Genomic DNA, 19,775 nt, shown 5'->3' with positions numbered 1-19,775 from the left:
TGCCCTTAAGGGGACGGGCAGGGATCGCGGAGCTTTTGCCCTGAACGGAATCCAACCCCTCTGAGAAGGGCGCTCGTACAGCCGCGTGCTAACAAATGCTGGAGCTAAAGCTTTGAACGCTCCCATGGAAGGCAGGCACAGGTTTGGCTGTCCAGCTTGTCTCCAGCTCCAACTGCTGCCACTTCACAGAATCACGGAATATTCCGTGCTAGAAGGGATCGCCAAGACTCATCAAAGTCCAATTTCCAGCCATGCACAGGGCAGCACCAAGAATGCCACCATGGCCCTGAGAGCATTGACCAAACGCTTCCTGACATCTGCATTTGAAACCAAAAGTTACACCCACCCACTGCCTAGATTTATTCCTCTAGATCTCCCCCGGTTGTAGACAGCTGAGAGGCAGAGTAATATAACAGAGTGCCAAAACTCAAACCAACCAACCAAACAAACAAAAAAACCCCTCAGTGGCATGTTTGTATTATTAAAGAAATTTAATATAATTTTTAAATTAAAAAATTCAATCTCTCTATTAAAGACACTGAGTCAGGTGCTAATACTGTCAAACATACGCTTTTGGCATGAGTTTTACATAAAGTTTAAGATTTTATGCATTGCTTCAACATGTTAAGAAACCATCTTCATACTTACAGTAGCAATAAAGTCAATTCCATACAATATCAAATATCCTTTTTTAAAAAAAGTTTTAAATATATTAGACTCTGATTGCCAAAATGCCATTTTATACACAAAGCTGCTAATACAATATACAGTTCTTACATTATTTTTTTTTTCTTCACATAAAATACATTTCATCAAGTTTTATCTGTACATGGTTTACTACTGATCAATGGAATTACGAGTTATTGCAGAAGGCTTGCCATCATCTCTTACTGTCCTGTACCAGGCTTATCCACACTCCTGCAACCTCACACTGCAATCTAAAGGCTGAAGACATGGTGGTGGCAATGCTAAGGCTGCATCTGCACTGTTTAAAAACCCGTGTGTCCCCTCCAGCTGTGGGTGGAGATCATTGCATTGGTGTGGCTTTGGGAACAGGTATCTTGAGCAGAGCCTCCTCTGCTACAGCTTCCGTGGTTGAAATACAGCAAAATGTTCTAGGTCATAATTGTGCCATGGCAGATGTTGCCCAGAGAGCCCAGTAGTACTTGAATTGTGTGAGGGAACTGAGAAGTCCATCGGCAGTTTGGCCAACATGAAAAGAGAATAAAGGTGAAGAACAACCAGGGAGAACTGTTCTGTCGCACAGCAAAACAAACCAAAAAATGTAAATGTGTTCTGGTCTAAGGGATGAGACCTTGCTGCTGCAAGCATGTTCTGGAGTCTGCCTGTAGAGAACTGACACACCAAAGCAGTCAATGTGATTTGTTAAAATACAATGAAGCTCCTGTGCATTTCCTTTCTGTGTATTTAGGAAGAGAGAAGTGGCAATCATGAGAGAAATTGAAAGAGCAAAGAATAATGTCACAATCTGGCATGCTCTGGACTGTGATCCCCTGGCAAAAGTCTCCAAGTTAAAGATCAGCAAGAACTGTATAGTCACCACAAACCTTCCAGAGACGAGTTACCTTTAGCAAGTATAAGGCACAGAAATAACCCAGGTGTAGGGAGAAACCTCCCAGCAGACAGACAGTTCATCCATGGCTCACTGGAGACCAGTGCTATTGCCTTCTCAGGATATTCCCCTTTCCATGGTAACCGATTTACTTCCAGCAGGGATGATGGGGGTAATCAGAGCTCCAAGACTGAAGAAAAAAGACACTAGGCAGAAGTTATAATGTCATTTGGGAGCTTTTAAGGGATTTCAACCCCATGAAATAAGATCCTGCTCAATAAACCCAAGAATTCACTGCCTCCACTGAGTATTGCACTGAGTCATTATTGCTATTGCCCTGCCATGCTCTTCTCCTTCCCTACCAGGAGTTCCTCATCCAGGTGGTTCTTCAACCACACCTCCAAGATGGCACAGAATCACATCAGCTAGACTCAGTTCTTCCCAAAGCTGGGAGGGTTTTAAGATTCAGGAGCACCAAAGAAGTGAAATTTAATGGGCTGAAATCACATCATGTGGTATGTGAAACACAGATCCAGGTCTGATTTCAAACAGATCCCAGCAATGGGACTTAAGCCCTTATCTAACATTTCAGTGCTGAGCCCACCAAAGTAGAGACATTGTTTTGAAAGACACCTTTTTCTTTATCTAACACATTTCTTTCAACATGGAATGTAAAACTGCTCTCATCAACCACTAGAAACAGTACAAATTCAGCACACAGGAAAATGTGAGGAAAAGGAAGGGTTATTCTCATGCAGCTCTGCCTGCAACAGACCTGTCAGTACATTCACATCCTCAGATCTTTGCACAGTCTCTATGAACAACTTCAACCTTTGGCTCACTGGTAACTGAACTGGGACTCTAATCTGGCCTTGAATCTGTAATAAGATATTTATTGATCTTAAACTATTCAGTAAATCATAAAAACCTCAAACACTTCTCTAATAAACTAAGACATGCCAGTCACAACATGATTTCTAGGTTTACAGATTTTCAGCCATATTAAGATCCAATGAAACTGCCAAGTGCCCTCTGCTCTGTACCTCAGAGCTTTCCTCTGGGATGGCCTTTAAAACACACAGATACCAAACCCCCACTATTGTTGTAACACTGCTAAATTTTACAGTGAAAAGTGTTATTCCTGGAGGTAGGCTGCTACAATGCCCATGTACAGAATCTGTGTTTTTATTCCCCCAAAAGCCTGTTTTTCTCCACAAAATAGTCCACCAGAAGCAAGTTAATTATCCACCTTACAGAATCCCTCATCCCAGACCCTACAACCAACAGCCCTGCCAGTGCTGCACAGGCAGTGACCATTCTATCCCAAATGTCACCACACAGAAGCATGAATCCAGTCCAGGCTATTCTTCAATAGCCTTCCAGCTCACACCCTGGTGCAGCTTCAGCCCAAAGCCAGTGGCAGGTAAATACTTGGCAGGGCTGTGAAATATATCCTGCAAGATTTATCCATTACTGCCTCTTGCCATTAATAACTCACCTGTCTGATTAAGAATGGATTACATTTGATCAGACACCACTGGATTCTGAGCTAGGATGATGAGTTCCCAGAGTTTTACTTATGTGAAATACCAGTGGAAGCCAAAAAGCTGTTTATCTAAAATGGACTGGTTTCCTGCAGTTTTAACCCATTAATAGCTCTCAGTGAAAAGAAGCCTCCAACTACTTTACACTATTGCATTCAGTGATCTCCTTTTCATTTCCTTGGAATCAGGCAGGGTTCAATACACTTGCTAGCACAAAGTTGCTCTGAGAAGGGAAAGGGCCCTACTCCTCCTTTGCTGGGAGGGAAGGCAACATCTGGGCCCAGATTTTGCACCATACACAACCTAGTAGATAGCGGCACCAAAATTTGTTAGAGTTCAGAAATCTCATCAGGATGGATGTGGAGAGACAAACCTCACCACCATGGGAGAAGAGAGGCACCTGAAAGAATCATCTCCCCTGTTCTGAACAACAGCCAGGCCACACTTGGTGTTATCCCAGAATAATTTACTCAAGGTAATCAGAAGTTCCACTGTCAACCACACACAGATGCAGTAAAGTCTTTCCAGTTACCAAATCATCCTCTTACTACTAGAGAATGACTTTAAAAATCCCTTAAGGTCAAGCACAAGAAGCATTTCCTAGTTCTATAATTAGCTTATGTTTCAACAATGGAGGGAGCCCAACTTCCCTGAATGCTTCAAGCTCTGCCTGTAGCAGAACTGGGGTTTTAAGTGAACCAGATCAACTGCTACCACTTTCTAGTTTGCACCTGAAACTGGAGAGGAAAGAGAATTCTATCTGCTTACAATTCAAACCATTGAATTGTCAGCTTGGTACCTCCCAGGTCCAAAGGTGTCACCTGCACAGTGTGGCAGTGGTGGTGACACACAACAGCCACCTCTGCTGCCTCAGGGAGCCCAGAGCCCTGCATGGGAATGTATCCAGCCCCAGCACTGGGGGGATTTTATGGGGGGCAGAGGGTAGCACTTAACAGTCACTGGCAGCCTCAGTCAACTTTTTATAGCCTAGAAAAAAGTTAAGGCTGTGAGGATCCCCACAGAGGGAGAGTACATGTGAAAGGGAATATTGGTGTCCAACAGGTGCCAGATAAAAGGAAAATGAGTGGAAGGTGCATTTGCTCTTGCTTGGCTGAAGCACAACTACATGAGCTGGATTTAATCCACTGAGGCTTACAGAGACCCAAACAGGTTCATGTCTTCAGTATTTGGAATTTAAGCTGCCCAAGAAGATACATATTCATGCAGGCAAACAGTTACGTGTGTGACAGCTCCCCTGTGCAGAGGAATTAGAGATTTACAGTTATTTCTGAGATACAACTGAAGTGTGGCCAGTTCCTCAGAGCTGCCCCACACTCTCCTCTCACCTCCCCCAGGTACACAAAGCCTGAACTTGCTGCAAAGCCAGTGCCAAACCCCCAGGTGACCCCGTGCCAGTGTCTGTCAGAGCTCACATGAACTCCACCAAGACAGTGTTGGCACTGCAGCTGCTCTACAGCACAGAGGCTTTGTTAAGTGTCAGGCAACTCCCCCAGACACAGAGGCATTTAAACCTTCCTCTGCCAGCTGCTACCCACTGCTGACAGCTTCAGCAAGGGAGCTGGAAAACAGAACAAAACATCTCCTGTCCTGCTGCAGTGTTCAGCTACCACAGCAAGGGTCACAGTTATTTCTCAGCCAAAGACTGCAGGTTCATGCAAGTGTCATTCACATCTATGGGATTAGAAATGCTTTCATGGCCTTCCTGGGTTAGTGTTGGCAAGCCTTTCCTTCCCATCCCTCCTGAGCCCTGTGGTTCTGGAAATCCAGAAAAAATCAGAACACAAAGCATATTGCCCCTACTATCTGTGTTGAGCATACAGAGTAAACAAACAGAATCAATAGGAAAGTGAGATCAACAAAAGTCTTTTCAGTTTTAACAAATTAAGAGTCTAAATAGTACAAATAAGTTTTTTAAATTACTTATCCAATATAGACCTTTGTCAGTATTTTATTGCAGTAAAATTCTATTGCCAGGGCCCTTTTATTGCAACATCAGTTTTAAAGCCTATTGAGTGAAGCCTGTTCCAGGGAAAGTTCTGCTTCAAACCTGATGGCAGTCTGCAGTGACGAGCTGACAGAGCAGAACAGGACCCAGCCAGTGCACAGTTTGTGATGGTGAGCTGTCACTGCAAGGAGGTAACACCTTGCAGACTTCCTAGGTGCAGCATCTGTGCTTGCTTGTTGCTCCAGCCCAGGAAGTGCTGGATCCAGCTGTGTGGAAAACAGTTCTGTCCACTCTTGCAAACTTCATGTGGGGGCTGGATATGTGCAGCCCCCAAGAGTGACAACACAGGTCTGAACTGTCACCTTCCAGCTGCTCAGTGACTTACAGCAAGAGGCTCAGACACAAAGATTTGAATTCAGATCCTTTCTTTGTTCCAAGGCATCTCATGGCTTCCCAAGGATGGGGAGGCAGCACACCATACCTTCTTCCCCAGGGAGCAAGACTCAGGAGACTCTTTTGACATCACATTGATGTGCATCCCTCCTAAGAGCCTTGCTCCACCTGCATTACTCATCCAGCTGCAATGGAAGTAATTGGCAGGGTAAAGTACAATTTGAGATGAACAAGGCTGCCACAGTCAGGATGTCCATAACCAAATTCTCCCTTTGAAATGCAAACAACCTGGCCACTGTGATAGATCCAACCCACATCTGCTGTCCACTCTGGGGTGAGACACAGACCAGACTAGGAAATCCTGCAGCACCCATGCACCTTCTCTTCCATTTCCTCCATGGGAGCTTTGAATTTCAAGAGGGGCGGATCCCCACTGGACACTGTGTAATACACCGAGGTCCCATTGGAGCTGTAGGGAGAAGTCCTGGATTCCATTAAGTGCGACTTGGCCTCGGCCACGTTCTCAGCAACTCCTGCCATGCCAGTGCTGAAGTGGGTGCTGAGGAAGGGGTGCTGGAGCAGCTTGGCTGCAGCTCGCTGCCTCTTCAGCTCCGACAGCGTTTGGTGGTTGTGCTCCTTGTAGGTGCCCCAGAGCTGCGGTGCCTCGGGCAGCCCGGGGCTGCTGTAGGGCAGAACGTGCCCAGGGTTGCTGTCGGGCTCGGGGTGCATGCTCCAAATGTCCCCGTTGGAAAAGGTGTACTGGTAAGGGCTGGCAGATGCCATCAGTCCATTCTGGAGAGGGATCTCGGTGTCACACTGGGTGCTTTTGTTCGCTAGCTCCGGGAGGAGGGAGGAGTTCTCCAGCACTGAGTTCTGTAACAGTGAGACATGAAAGAGAATTTTCTACCATTCCCCATGCAGGGTTCATCCCTGTGACAACCTCCTAAGTCTGCTCACACTCAGCCTTTCTACCAGACAGGTGCTGCAGCACAAACATTGAAGTCCCCCACTAATACTGTGAGACCCAATCATGACATGGAACCTTAACTCTGAAGGCCCCACAAACACACAAAAATAATATGTTTATCTACATAAAATGACAATGACTTAATTAAAAACAAGTCACTGCAAAGCATGTTTACAATGCTTTTGTGCTTACCAGCTTGTGGGCTTTAGAATGAAAGGCAGACACTATTTTTATGGAGCATCCTGGTTCATTTTTATCTCAAAACTACATATGCAGCTGTACATCCAGAACAGGCTTTCCACTTGAGTGAGACATCCCAGTTTATATCAAACGAGAATTTGGTCTTTTGCTTATACCTGGTGGATGAGGTCTACAAATTTTTCAGCCACCTTCCACCCACTGTGACTGAAGCTGCACCAGCAGCCCTCCTCAGTGACCCCATGAAAGAGAAGAGATTCCTTACAGGGTCTGTATTCTCCTGGTCAGACCGAGTCTCCCCAATTTCTCCAATGAGACCCGAGTTTCTTCCTTCTTCTGCTGCCCCCAGCTGCTGCCACACCATGGCCTCCTTCTCACACTCCTTCCTGTAAAGGTTTGTCCTGTCCGAAAGGCTGGCCCTCCTCACCACCTTCCTGTGGGACAGGGACAAGGGCCATCAAAGCTGTGAGCAGGACATGACATTTCCTCTTAGCCTGTAGCTCTTCTCACCTCCTCCTCCTCCTCACAGCCTCTCCCTCTGGAATGGAACGTGGATTCAGCTTCCTGGCACCCACACAAAGCAAAGGCACGGAGGTGGATACCGAAGGTGGGAGGAATTTTGAGGAGCTCTAAACTGGCACTGCAAATTTGTTTTAGAGTTCATGCAGGTCACCTTATGGACCTATTCTGCAACCAGTGGAGTAAATGTAGAAGGAAATGGCCCATGGGCTGTTTAGGGAGCTTTGTGGTGTGCAGGACTGCTTTGGTGTCTAGAAACATCTCACAAAGACCTCTGCAAACTGTGTCTCAGCACTGCATCTTGGCCATGTGACATACTACTAAAAATCTCAAGTTAATCCACTTGAAGCAGTGATTTCCAACACCAGTTTCAGTGGTTTAACAGAGTAAATTCTCACCATTTGGTCCTGTGCTCTGGGCAGTTCTTAAACCACACCAGCACAAAACCATTTCCCCCCCAAGAATGAGCACCTCTTCCTAGTGAAAAAACCACACTTCAAAGGAGCTCTGCTTTCAGCAACCAAAGTGAGCTACTACCTTTCATTCAGAAAGGACAGATGGGTTGTTCTCACTGACCTCAGGGTGGGAATACACCTGGGTGGCCAGGCCAGTGGCCCAGGTGACCTGCAGGGCAGAGCAGAACTCACCCCCGGCTGCCCGTGCTGGAGGTCCTGCGGCTCAGGGAGGATTTGTGCCTCATCTGGGACTTCATGATCACATCGTGTTTGTGCTTCAGCTCCAGAAGCAGAACTTTGAATTCCTCCTCTTCACACAGATCTATGGCACACACACAGACCAAGCCCTTTGTCAGATATTCTCATTAACACCACGTTGCTAATTGTGCCTTCCTAGTTAGACACCCAGGTCTTAGGGCTTCACACAACAGCAGGGAGGCTCCCAAGCACAAGGGATAACAGAGGAAACACACAGCAGGAAGACCTGGTGCTTGGGATATACCTTCTTCCTTCTTTTTATGGGCAGGAAGAAGCATTTTCTGTAGTAAAGTGGTGCTTCAAAACTTCAGTCTTGGTTAAAGAAACTTTAACTTTGATTCTAAAAGGATACCTAAAACATGATGTTAATGCTTGAAAGCACCATGGGAGAACTCCAGCCATTTCTTAAACACTTCTTTCTTTAAGCTTCATAAACTCACCTATTGGCATCTCATCCAAAGATGTCCTGGCACTCAAACTAGCCCCATGGGACACCAGCAATTCAGCCATCTGCATCTAAAGAATGGAAAGAAAGCCAAGTTGAGTTGATAGAGGTATTTTAGGCAATTTAGGCTTTCCTCCCTAAAGCTGAAAGGTTGGAATAAGATGAGAGGCAGGTTCAACTTGCCTCAAATAACTCTGGTATGTGTGTGATGTTAAACACTGTTCCCACCATCCACTTGCACTGGCATGCTCTGCCTGAAATTTCTCAGCAACCAGTTCTTTTTGGAGCCCATGGGATCTTCTCTGATGCTGTCCAGAGAGCCCAGCCCCAGTTCAGATTTATTCCATTTGCAGAGTATTCCACAGTTTGTCCAGGCAGGAAGAAATGCCACACTCACACGTGACACAGCAAAATCCTTACCTGTCCCCAGAAAGCAGCAGCATGCAGAGGTTCCCAGCCATCCCAGTCCTTAACATCCAGGCTTGCCCCCTGGTCAAGAAGCACTTCAGCTGCATGCAGATAACCATTGGCTGCAGCTATATGCAGCTAGGAGATAAGGAACAGAGCATGAGCTGCCTGCAAGGACCACACATGGTTTTATACACCGAGTTTCAGAGGATTTTCTTGGATAATGCTTGAGCCTAGAGCTGGACAGGCAGCACATTTCACACTGGGCAGATGGCACCAGGTCAAAAGCAGGTTGTTCCTGTTATTAGAGCTCAGTATTGCCTGCATGTAATTCTGTTTGGAGAGGAAATTGCTTAACAGTTCTTAGAATAACTTAGATATATGGATGAGAAAAATAATGTATTCACATTTTAAATCAGGGGCTTTTAAGTGCTTTCTAATCTGTAGGGAAAGCACCATCGAAACACGAGCCTGCAATGCAGAACATCATCCACTCTATGCCAGAAGAACATCTCCTCTTCCCCACTGAAGTGCTGTGGATGTGATTTTATTGAATCAAATTTACAGCCTGCTTTAGTCAGGACTAACTGTGCAATTGCACTTCCAATCACACTGTAATTATTTTCACCATTTGAAAGTCAAAAACATTTTAAACTTTGGCTACTTTAACTTAAGGGAGGATGATTTTTCAGATATTGGCTTCCAACCACAGCCACCACTTTGGAGACAATCAGTAATGGTCTCTTTCAGTTCCCCAACTTCATGTCTCTGAAGATTTTCTTAATTGCAGTCTGCTGTTGCATCTCTGAGCAAAACATTGACCCATGCACTGCTCTGAAGGGATTAACTCCACTCAGAGCTCCTCCTATTTCAGTTGTGCTAAATGAGAGAATCAAAGCTTCTTTTCAAAAGATTTTCATGAGGATGCCACCACACAGAGTTAAAACTTCATCGGGAAATATTTCCTGATGCTTTCTAGCAACTCAATTAATTTCTACATAAACTTTATGCCACTTTCTAGAGGCCACACAAATTAATAAGGAATTAGTTGGGGGTGATACAAAAGGGGGAGCCCAGAGGTCTGCTTAAATGTGTATATATAATCCTTATTAAAGGGAAAAATGTGTTAAAAAATAAGCTGCAATAAAAACTTCAATCATCTAAGCTTACCTTCAAGGGAACCCGCCCTTCCCTTACACTTCTGGTATATGCTGAAGGTGACATTTAGATTAAGAAACTGGAATACACTGCCATGGCCTGGCCCTGTAATCAGTTATGTCTGGACCCCAGCATTAAATGACCCTGGTTGTATGAAATTCCCAGCACATATGACCTCATTACTGAACTTTCCCTAAGCTGGGACTGCTCTAAGACACAATTTAGGAGACACATTTGTGGGGTAAAAAGAGCTGGGATTGCTCAGAATTCCCAGTCCCTGTGCAGACAAATGAGATTCCAGCTTGCTTTGTGCTGCACTCTTGTCCTGGGTGCCCACCTCTGCCCAGGGCCAGGTGCCACCAGGGGGAACAAACAGTGAAACTCTGAGCCAGACCCACACAAAGCAGAAAGGAGGCAAGAAGCCTCCAGCAGCACTGGGTCCTGCTCCTGGGAAAGCCAGAGGGCTCTCACATCCCCTCCACAGGACTCCAATCAGCCCATGAGAAGCAAGAGGTCACTGGGAGGTCTTGCAGGCCCAGCTCCCTGCAGGTCAGCAGATGTGTTATGTTCTGTGGGACTTCTCCTCTCAGTGACTTGCACCTGTTGATTTTGGGTAACTCCTGCTCCAGGGCAGGTTTCACAACCTCTGGGCTGAAGGAAAGCAAAACTGAAGCCGCTGCAGTTTCACTCACCAGCGTAGCACCTTGGGCATCAGTCCTGTTCAGGTCTTGGCCAGTGGCAAGTATGTCATGAATGTCACAGATCATGACCTGCTCTGGAGCAGCTCTCATCTCATTGATCCTTTCCTGGGTAATCCCTGTTAAAATTCCAGTTAAAAGAGGACAGTTGGAAAGGTTGAGTAAAATTCTCTGCTGGCTGAGTAAAATAAGATTTAGGATCCTGGTTGATATGACCCCACATCCTTCACCCTTGTGATCTTTGGGAATCAGAATAACCACACAGAGTCAGGTCCCAAGAAATTATGCCAGGGCAGCTCTCTGGTTTTCTCCAGAGGCCAATCAAGAGCTGAGAAACAGGGTAATTTTTAGTACCACATTGACCCATTTCTGTATTTTACATAAACTCAGTCTCCTTACCTTGATAGGCCATGCAAGTCTCAATGACATCCAGGGTTGGCTCATCTTCACAGAGGTCATATGGCATGTTGCCATCTGCATTGACTGCCAACAGGTCTGCTCCACTGCAAGGGGAAAACTGAGTTACACCAGCAAGGACCTCAGAGCAGACAGTGCCACACTCTGGGATAAATGCTTAGGAAAAACCAACTGGGATTTGATAGTTACCCAAATGCCACCAAAGTACGAATGACATAAGAAAGATTTGAAGCAAAGCTGTGGAGCTATGAGTGGAGAAGATTAATTCCAGGACTGGATGAAAGGCAGCACATTACACCTCCTTCCTGAATCAGTAATGCCCTGTATTCCACATCTGCTCCATTTTTATAACCTCCAAAAATTTCCTAACCCAAGAGGGAACATCCTCCAAGGGACGCTTGACTGCATCCTCTTCTCTCCTTCATTATACAGTCATAGAAGAGCCAAATTTTCAATGCTTATGTCCCAGATGACACCACCACAGGGAGAAGTCTCCCTCCCTGAGGAAGAAGCAGCAGGCACAGCTGTGCAAGGCAGCAGGTTAACACTCCCAAAGCAGCAGCACTCTGGGAAAGGGAGGAGAGGGCTCCACACACAGGCACAACCATCTGCTCCAGGCAGGAGTCACCACAGGTGCTCATGACACAGCTCAAAACACACCTGGTTTCCTCCTCCTTGCTGGCAAGACTTGAGCTTTAGGGACTTGGTCAAGCACCCTGTGTCACCACTGGGGATCAAATCTTGCAGGAAGTTTGGTGATCACTAATTAAGACCCAGTGAGAAGGGTCCCAAGGCTCACCCAGGTATCTGAGTTACACAAGCACACTGCTGCCCTCATACACCAGTGGCTGCTTGACTGGGGCTGGAAGATCTGAGGTGCTGTTTAGGAGCTTGAGGGTGGATGCTGCTGGCTGCTCCTGTTTCTACCCCCCCAGCAATCACAGTTCCACAGGCACACACACACAAAACAGAACACAGGCAAAAAGGGGCAATTTTTGGCCCAGTCTCCAGAAGCTTCACAAAACTGAGCCTAGTCATCCAGGGTTTATTGTCTCCTGAGCCTTTCTGCTCTTCCTCCTATGTGACTGTGTTCACAGGAAGAGGGAAGAGATGAGGATCTGACTCCATGATTCAGAAGGCTTGACTTGTTATTTTCTGATATATATGCTATTAAAACTATACTAAAAGAATAGAAGAAAAGATTTCATCAGAAGGCTGGCTAAGAATAGAAAAGGAAAGAATGATAACAAAGGCTTGTGGCTCGGACAGAGTCTGAGCCAGCTGACTGTGATTGGCCATTAATTAGAAACAACCACATGAGACCAATCCCAGATGCACCTGTTGCATTCCACAGCAGCAGATAACCATTGGTTGCATTTTGTTCCTGAGGCCCCTCAGCTTCTCAGGAGGAAAAAATCCTAAGGAAAGGATTTTTTATAAAAGATGTCTGTGACATCTTCCCTTCTCCCCCAAGCAGGAAGGACCCCCATGAGCAGCCTGAAAGCAGGGAATCACCACCACTGCTGCAACCTCCCAAGGTCCTAAACAGCCTCAGTTTCCATCCACAGAAGCTGTGGCTAGAATGAGACCCACAGAAAGGACAGACACCAAAAGCCACCTACTGCTGGATGAGGATCTTCACCAGGTTGATGTGACCACAGGTGGCTGCTGCATGCAGTGGAGTCCACAGCTCATTGTCCTTGGCATTGACATTGGCCCCGTGGCTGAGGAGGAGCTTCACTATGTCCTCATAGTTGTCTATGCAGCACTGGGGAGGAAGAAATAAAGACAGATTGGGGTTTTTTAAACTTTGGGAACATGAGGGTTCATACCTGCTCAGCTGTAAAATAATAAAGGGCATCTGGACATGGAGACCTACTTTATCCTGCACTGCTTGGCAAGGAGAGTTAAACACCAAATTGAGCCCCAGCAGGTCAAAAAGGCAGAACACCTACACTGACCAAAGGGTCACTGGTGTTTTCCAGGGCCTATTCTGGCAGAACCAGCAGGGAACAAAAGCAAACATGCTCACAGCTTCTATTCCACTGGGTCTTCCATATTCAAGAGCAAACACAGCAGAAATTCAATGTAACCAGTAGAACCACATACCAAGGGATGAGCTGACAAGCTGACATTCCCTTTTCTTAGGGAGAATCCCACACACTGGCATGTGATGAGCTAAAGTCTTCTCAGGAGCTCATGCTACCTACCACAGTTATCTGGGGAGGCACAAATTGGATTCCCAGAATGATGGGGCACTTTGCAGGGCACTTTTCACTTCCTGAAAAAAAGCAGCTTCCTTCCTGCACTTAGAGTATAGCCCAGGAGGCCAGAAGGGCCTCAACCTCCTTTCTTTGGTGAAGGTGGAATTTGCTCTTTGATCCACCTCTTGTTCACCTTTAGACATGAATGTGCATGTGATAAAGATGTTAAAATAAGATTTATTCTTGTGCAAGAAGGCTGTTTGTGGTCTGTGCATTGCTGCAGACCCACACAACTCAGCACACATTACAGGCTCTTAATGGGGCTGAATTCCAACACACAACAAACATTTCAGAGCTGAGTGACAAGGACCTTTCAGGTATTTCTACTCTGTTCATTATTTGTACATGGCAGTGGGGTTACAGTCATGGCTGACACACAGCCAAATTATCACGGAAGTGGAAGGAAGTCACATTCACTGGAAGGAATGCTAATGTGCCCACTGAGGGGCTTCTCTGTGCTCAGGGATTCAGTTAATTCCAGTGGATACAAAGCTCCCATCAGAACTCCCAAATGCACCTTTACAACCTCTCATTGGGCAAGGTGGGATTCTCCAGGCTACAGAGCCTGGCTGGGAAAGCAAGGAGCTGTCAGTGTCTCTCTGAGTGCAGGATAACATCTCTTTGGAGAGGTGATGGTGGTGGCACCTTTTGTTCTTCCAGGAGCCAGTTTGCATTTTTAAACCAACATTCACGCAGCTTTGAAGAGAGCAGGCAACTGGCACAATAATCCAAAATCCCAAGTCAATGGGGGCATTCAGAGCAGGGAGCTCTGGCCAGAAAGCCCCGAGTGCTCGTGTGACAACCACGCCACTGTTGTTACAGGCAGCGGGGGCGGCAGCTGCCAGGCACGGCCAGTCCCACGTGCCTGAGAAAGAATAGAAAAACCCTTATGGAAACAGCACAGGGGCTCCAAGGAAGGCCACAGACCTACACACTACTCTAGCAAGCCTGTATTTCACTGGTGATCAGCTACTCCCATCTCATACTGACTTTGGAAGTCCCTACAGCGAGCAGCAGCGGATTCTTCAAGCATCTTGTGCATCATTTATTTAAATCACTTTCAAACCTCATGGATAAACTCTAAATTTGAGTTTATCTGTTATGAGAATTTAGAGCCCAGTCCCACCTACAAAAATTAAAGAGTGGGGTGAATGCTGTTCACATGTGAATTCCAGCCCTGACCCTGAGTTCTTATTATCACTGAATAAAGTCTGGGATAGCAAGAAAAGGATTTGATCTCAGTTTGCTCCCCAAGAAACCAGATCACCAGCACAACATGGTGAAATTTCACTGCTTTAACAGAGGGAAAAAAAAAGAAATCTAAGAGGTCTCCCAGTTACAGCTGGCCAGGCTGGCTGAGTGGGCAGCAGGGAGGGGTGAGCTCACCTGGTGCAGCGCAGTTAATCCATCCTCATTGCACAGGTCGGGGCTGATGTTGCTCTTCAGCAGGTAACACACTGCAAGGCAAGCACACAGGAGAGTCAGAGCAGCCACCCTGCCACATCTCGTGCTCCCAGCCAGCCCTGGACAGGTTCAAGGCAATGCATTTCACACCATCAGTGTGGGCAGAGTGCTGGCTTGTCACTGCAGTGAGAGCAGAGCCTTCCTGGCTTTGTCCAGCAGAGAGCACCAGCACACAATTTTCCCCAACCTCCTTCCAAAGGAGACTTTGCACAGTTACAATTTTCCTTCAGTTGTGCTGGAGCAGTCTCCATTTTTGCCATGTGCTTCACAATGCCTGAGTGCACTTTGGCCCAGGAGAGCCCCAAAGGGGATTTTGGGGTCCCGAGTTACAACCATGGAAGAGATTCCTCCCACCAAGAGAGGGATGAGGCTTTGCCTCAAGAAGTAATCCATGCATTCAGGGCCCTCCCACACTGAATACACCAGGGCTGCTTTGGACACTGCACTTGAGCTGCTGGGTGTTTGGAGAAAGCTTTCCAGAGGCTTCAGTTTTTAATCACTGCTTTGGGGGGAAAGGGTAACATTTATTCCACTAAAATGCAAATTTCTCAAACACATGTAAAGTCATTAGCCCCTAGGTGAAAAACTTGCACAAGGCAACAGCAACAAGGTTGGCAGAGGGCATAAATTAATAGCAACACCACAAACTCTTCAAATTCAACACTGCTGACAGATCTTGATGTTCCATGCCCATTTTCTGTTGTTTCCTTGCTCGTTCCCTGTTTTTTCTCCAGAGATGTCACCACCTAATGCTTTTCCTACCTCAAATGTCACTGACAGCACAAGCACAAGCCAGAGGTTCATAATCATCTCCCCAGGGCCAGAGCAGCAACAGATATTCACATCACATCTGATTTGATGGCAGGCATGCAAGCACTGAGTGAAACCAGAGCTGCACAGCCAGGAACCCTGACAGAGCTAAAAGGGCAATAACTTTCCTCAGAGCTGGCAATCAAAAATACTGCAAGGCTGCTCAGCCCAGAGCATCCTGCAGCCTCTGATCCCTGAGCTGCTGTCAGAGGGAGCTCTTGCCCCAGCACATTCACAGGGAGAACCATCTGCAGGGCTGTCCCTGGGGACAGAGCACTTCTGGCACGCAAAACAGAACATGGAAAACACACCCACCATGACATCAGGGATGATTTATGAGGCTTTGTTTAAAAGATCTGGAAAAGGCACTTGCAAGAAAGGCAAATTGAAAGCAAAGTGAAATTTTGATTGGAAGCCACTGCTCTGACGTTATCACAAAGGAAGGCAAAACCAGACAGAAGTGAAATAAAACATTTCACATCACAGTTGTTTCACCAACTCAAAATGAATGCTTGGATTTACTTTTGCTGGAAATAATTTCAAGGCATTGACACCTGCTTGGTGAAACTGATACAAAAAAGGAGAATACAGCAAAGACAAAACTCACCCAGCACCACAGTGAATTCAAAGCCTTTTTTTTTTCCAGCTCAAAGGCCAGTGCAGGAAGCCCACGCCTACACTGGACTCACAGCCCCAACACTTGCATGCTGAACAGTAATAGGAGCACTGAACCTCAGCCAGTAGATCCAATTTAATGACTCTGCTTCTACTGTTTCTGGCCAGCCCTGAGCTCCTGCTCTCCTAATCCAAGCTGAGTGATAGACAAGTCATCCACCAGTGAGTCTGCTTGTCTCTTATTTACCTTGGATGCTCTGCCATTAGGGTTTTAATTCAATCTCAGTCAGTTAAGTGCCATTGTGTTCTAATGACACACAGCTCCATAATCATGTTTTGCCTGATTATGGAGATTTGGACAAGTAGATGCTGGCAAATTAACCTTGTAAGTGCTGTCTCTCCATGGGAAGAAGCAGTAGCATAAATCCCAGCTTGTTACAGGGTTTTGTGTCAAAGGCACTGTGATCATGGCTTGACAGAGCTTGTAAGAGGCCCTGAAGGGTTAAGATTCAGAGAAGTTTTAATCTTACCCTAAAGAAGCTTTGAATTCTTCCCTAACCCCTGCAGCAGCCCTCATGTTCCCAGAGCAGCTCCCCTTGGCTCCCTTCTGCCCTCAGGACAGGCTCCCCTTATTGCCCAATACCTCCCAACACACTGAGGGCTGACAGCCACAAGGCACCAGAAAAGGGCCCAGAAAAGTCAGATAATGCAGCCAGGCATGGATGTGGTACCACCGAGTCCAGGCAAACAAGGCATGAAGAAGAGATCAGATGCTTTCTGTCCAGTCCTAAACTGAAGATTGCATTTCAGGGCTTGGGAAATGCATTTCAGGGCTCAGGGCAGCACAAGGTCAGGCAGCAATAAGCCCCAATTCCTGCCCAGGTTCAGAGCAGAACACAGCCCCAATTCCTGCCCAGGTTCAGAGCAGAACACAGCCCCATTCCTGCCCAGCAGCCCAAGCTCACAGTAGAACACAGCCCCATTCCTGCTCAAGTTCACAGCAGAACACAGCCCCATTCCTGCCCAAGCTCACAGCAGAACACAGCCCCAATTCCTGCTCACCAGCCCAGGTTCAGAGCAGAACACAGCCCCATTCCTGCCCAGGTTCATAGCAGAACACAGCCCCAATTCCTGCTCACCAGCCCAGGTTCACAGCAGAACACAGCCCCATTCCTGCCCAGCAGCAGGGCATGGGGTGGCAAAGAGCAGCTCCATCACCCCCTCTTGCTGTGAGCTGCAGAGGCACATGGAGGGAGGACTTGGACACCTTCTCCATGGCCACCACCCAGGAACAGCCCTTCCCAAAGAGCCAGGAAGAACAAGTCCTCCTTTCTGATAAACTTCAGGAGAAAATGTGCATTTGTGGGTTATCCAGTGCCCTAAGAATAGGAAAGGGGGGGCTCCTTTGTGCTGCTGATCAGTGCTGGAAGCTGGACCCTCACCTGTGGCAGTACAGACCTGCTCTGCTGCTTCACACACAGCATCAGTTACAGCGACCTGAGCGTGCAAAATGCTTCTCCCTTCAAGCCCTGCTGGTGTCCCACGCTTCCCTGCAGAGGCCCACACCTTCTCCCCCACCTCCAGGCATGACTGATGCTGTCCAGGTAGGAAGCAAGCCCTTCACTCCCAAGGACACAGATTAATCACCCAGCACCAGCTGATCGCCGTCTGTCAAGCCTCAGCCCGAGCTGGTGGAAGCACAATCATCCCCATGCTCGTGGAACAGCACAGAAATGAGCCCTCTGAGAGCCCCTGAGCCCCACAGAAGGGGCTCTTTGGGGTCACATCAGCGTGTTGAGCAGCATCAGGCCCCACACTAACACCTGATTAACTTCTTAGGGAGCTCAGGGCCAAAACTGCTGAGCCCTGTCAGAGCTGCACGTGGGCAGAGGCAGGTGGGGAGCAGGGGCTGGGTGCCTGGAGATTCTTCATTACACATCCAGCACAAGTTGTGGGAAGCAGTTCCAAAAGCATGGCAAATGAAGGAATGAAAATGATGGCAATAAGAGCTGGGTGAACAAATTGTTGTGAATAATTCATTGCAAATTGTATTAACTGAGCGATCACTCAAATGTATTTTCCATTATTCTCCTTGCTCTGCCTATAATTGAAACTCTCACACACCAAGATGGTGTACATTAATCTTCAATTTCTATTTTATCATTCACATCTGCGCTGTGTTAAATGGAAAAAGCTCCCACAACAGCTGTAAAAATACAGCCTCGGTTGAGGAGGGAGGCTCAAACACTGTCCTGGGGCAGCCTTAGATAGATTCTCCTCCCCAAACATAGCAAACCACTTCTCAGGAGCTCCTCTTCCTCCCAGCCTCATTTATTCTCCCCAAAAACTAAAAATCAGGGGAAAGGCAAAAACAACACTGCAAAGGTCTTAAGGAAAATTCAACACAGGGCAATTGACTCTCCAGCCTGAAGAGATGTTGCAGTGCTATCATTTTTTTATTGGTGTTACTTCCCACTGAGTTTACTCTAGAAACAGCTTTTCCAGAAAAGTTCCTAAACCAGATGAAGGAAAAAAAAAGCCTCTGTTAGTGCAGTTTCCCCTAAGTCAATAAGCTACACCATAAAATCCTGGATACTGTTACACTCCCATCTATACCAAGCACTTGCATACCTCAAGCATTAATAACTCATAAGAGAAAAAGCCAGCTGGAACTGACATGGATATCATGGAGGGATTAAAAAAAATCCAACAGACACCTTCCTGATAGGAGGTCCTGATCCTCCCAAAAATATATAATGGCAAACTGCCTCTCCTGGCAAGCAAGCTTACCTGTGTGCTCCAAGTTTACATACACACACAGGCCATTACTTTGCAAAAATCCACGTTTGTCTCAATCTTTTTTACTCAACAATTTCTCTTTGAAATCATCCAAGCTCTTCATGTTCACTTTTTGGTGAACCAGGCACTTTCAGGTCACCTTTAAAAGGTGGAGTGTCTATGACAGTACAATAATTTCTGCATGTTCACACATGACTTCACTGCATAAAATGAGGTTTCACTCGGGTTAATAAACCATTTTTACACATTGCTCCAAGTCCCTTTCACCCAAATGCAGCTTTGGTCAGAGACCCAGTGTAGCAGAAGCAGCTCCTTGCAGCATTATTTGTAGTGACATACACGCAGGGGTGCTGGCAAATGTCTGCAAAGACTGATCCCAGCCTGCCAGGCATGGGGCTGTGGAGGAGCTCAGCTACTTCAAAGCTGCATGTTTACTGCTGTGGTTGTGCAGGGATATTTATTACACAGGAGAAACAATGCCAGGAAAACAGCACTGAAGCTGGGAGTGCTCTGCCAGCTCCCTAGCCCAGCATACAATGACACTCACATTTTACAGCATGTCTCAACTCTGAGCAATAACAGGATGAACTCACTCAGCCTTATCCTCCACTCCCTGCAATGTACAACTGATAGCCCATGCTGGCCCATTGATAAACTCCACAGCTCCCTAAAGCTTTCTGAAAGACAGAAAAACCTCTCAGAAAGCAAAATGCCACACTCAGCTTCAAACACAGAGTACACCTAAAAATAAATATGGCCCAGTTTGCCTGCTGAGCCAGTGACTGAGACATCCCATCCTGACTGATCACTGAGCTTTCTCAGGA

General features: G+C 46.7%; 1 protein-coding gene across 2 annotated transcripts in view; it reads right to left on the bottom strand.

Annotated features, from left to right (window-relative positions):
• Positions 1-470: 470 nt before the first annotated feature.
• PPP1R16B (protein phosphatase 1 regulatory subunit 16B) overlaps positions 471-19,775 on the bottom strand; it is a 63,901-nt gene continuing 44,596 nt past the window's right edge. For both annotated transcript variants that reach the window (XM_054644603.2, XM_077187296.1), the window contains exons 3-11: positions 14,650-14,720; positions 12,622-12,767; positions 10,982-11,085; positions 10,577-10,701; positions 8,739-8,864; positions 8,314-8,389; positions 7,808-7,937; positions 6,907-7,075; positions 471-6,349 (exon numbers count right to left, since the gene is read on the bottom strand). In XM_054644603.2, the coding sequence (XP_054500578.1) occupies positions 5,828-6,349; positions 6,907-7,075; positions 7,808-7,937; positions 8,314-8,389; positions 8,739-8,864; positions 10,577-10,701; positions 10,982-11,085; positions 12,622-12,767; positions 14,650-14,720 (1,469 nt within the window). In that variant the 3' untranslated portion in view covers positions 471-5,827. The remainder of the gene's footprint in view (positions 6,350-6,906; positions 7,076-7,807; positions 7,938-8,313; positions 8,390-8,738; positions 8,865-10,576; positions 10,702-10,981; positions 11,086-12,621; positions 12,768-14,649; positions 14,721-19,775) is intronic.

The sequence above is a fragment of the Agelaius phoeniceus genome, chromosome 17 (genome assembly GCF_051311805.1).
Source record: "Agelaius phoeniceus isolate bAgePho1 chromosome 17, bAgePho1.hap1, whole genome shotgun sequence".
NCBI lineage: Eukaryota > Metazoa > Chordata > Aves > Passeriformes > Icteridae > Agelaius > Agelaius phoeniceus.
The sequence above is the reverse complement of the archived record's forward strand: the minus strand, read 5'-3'. Positions and strand labels throughout refer to the sequence as shown.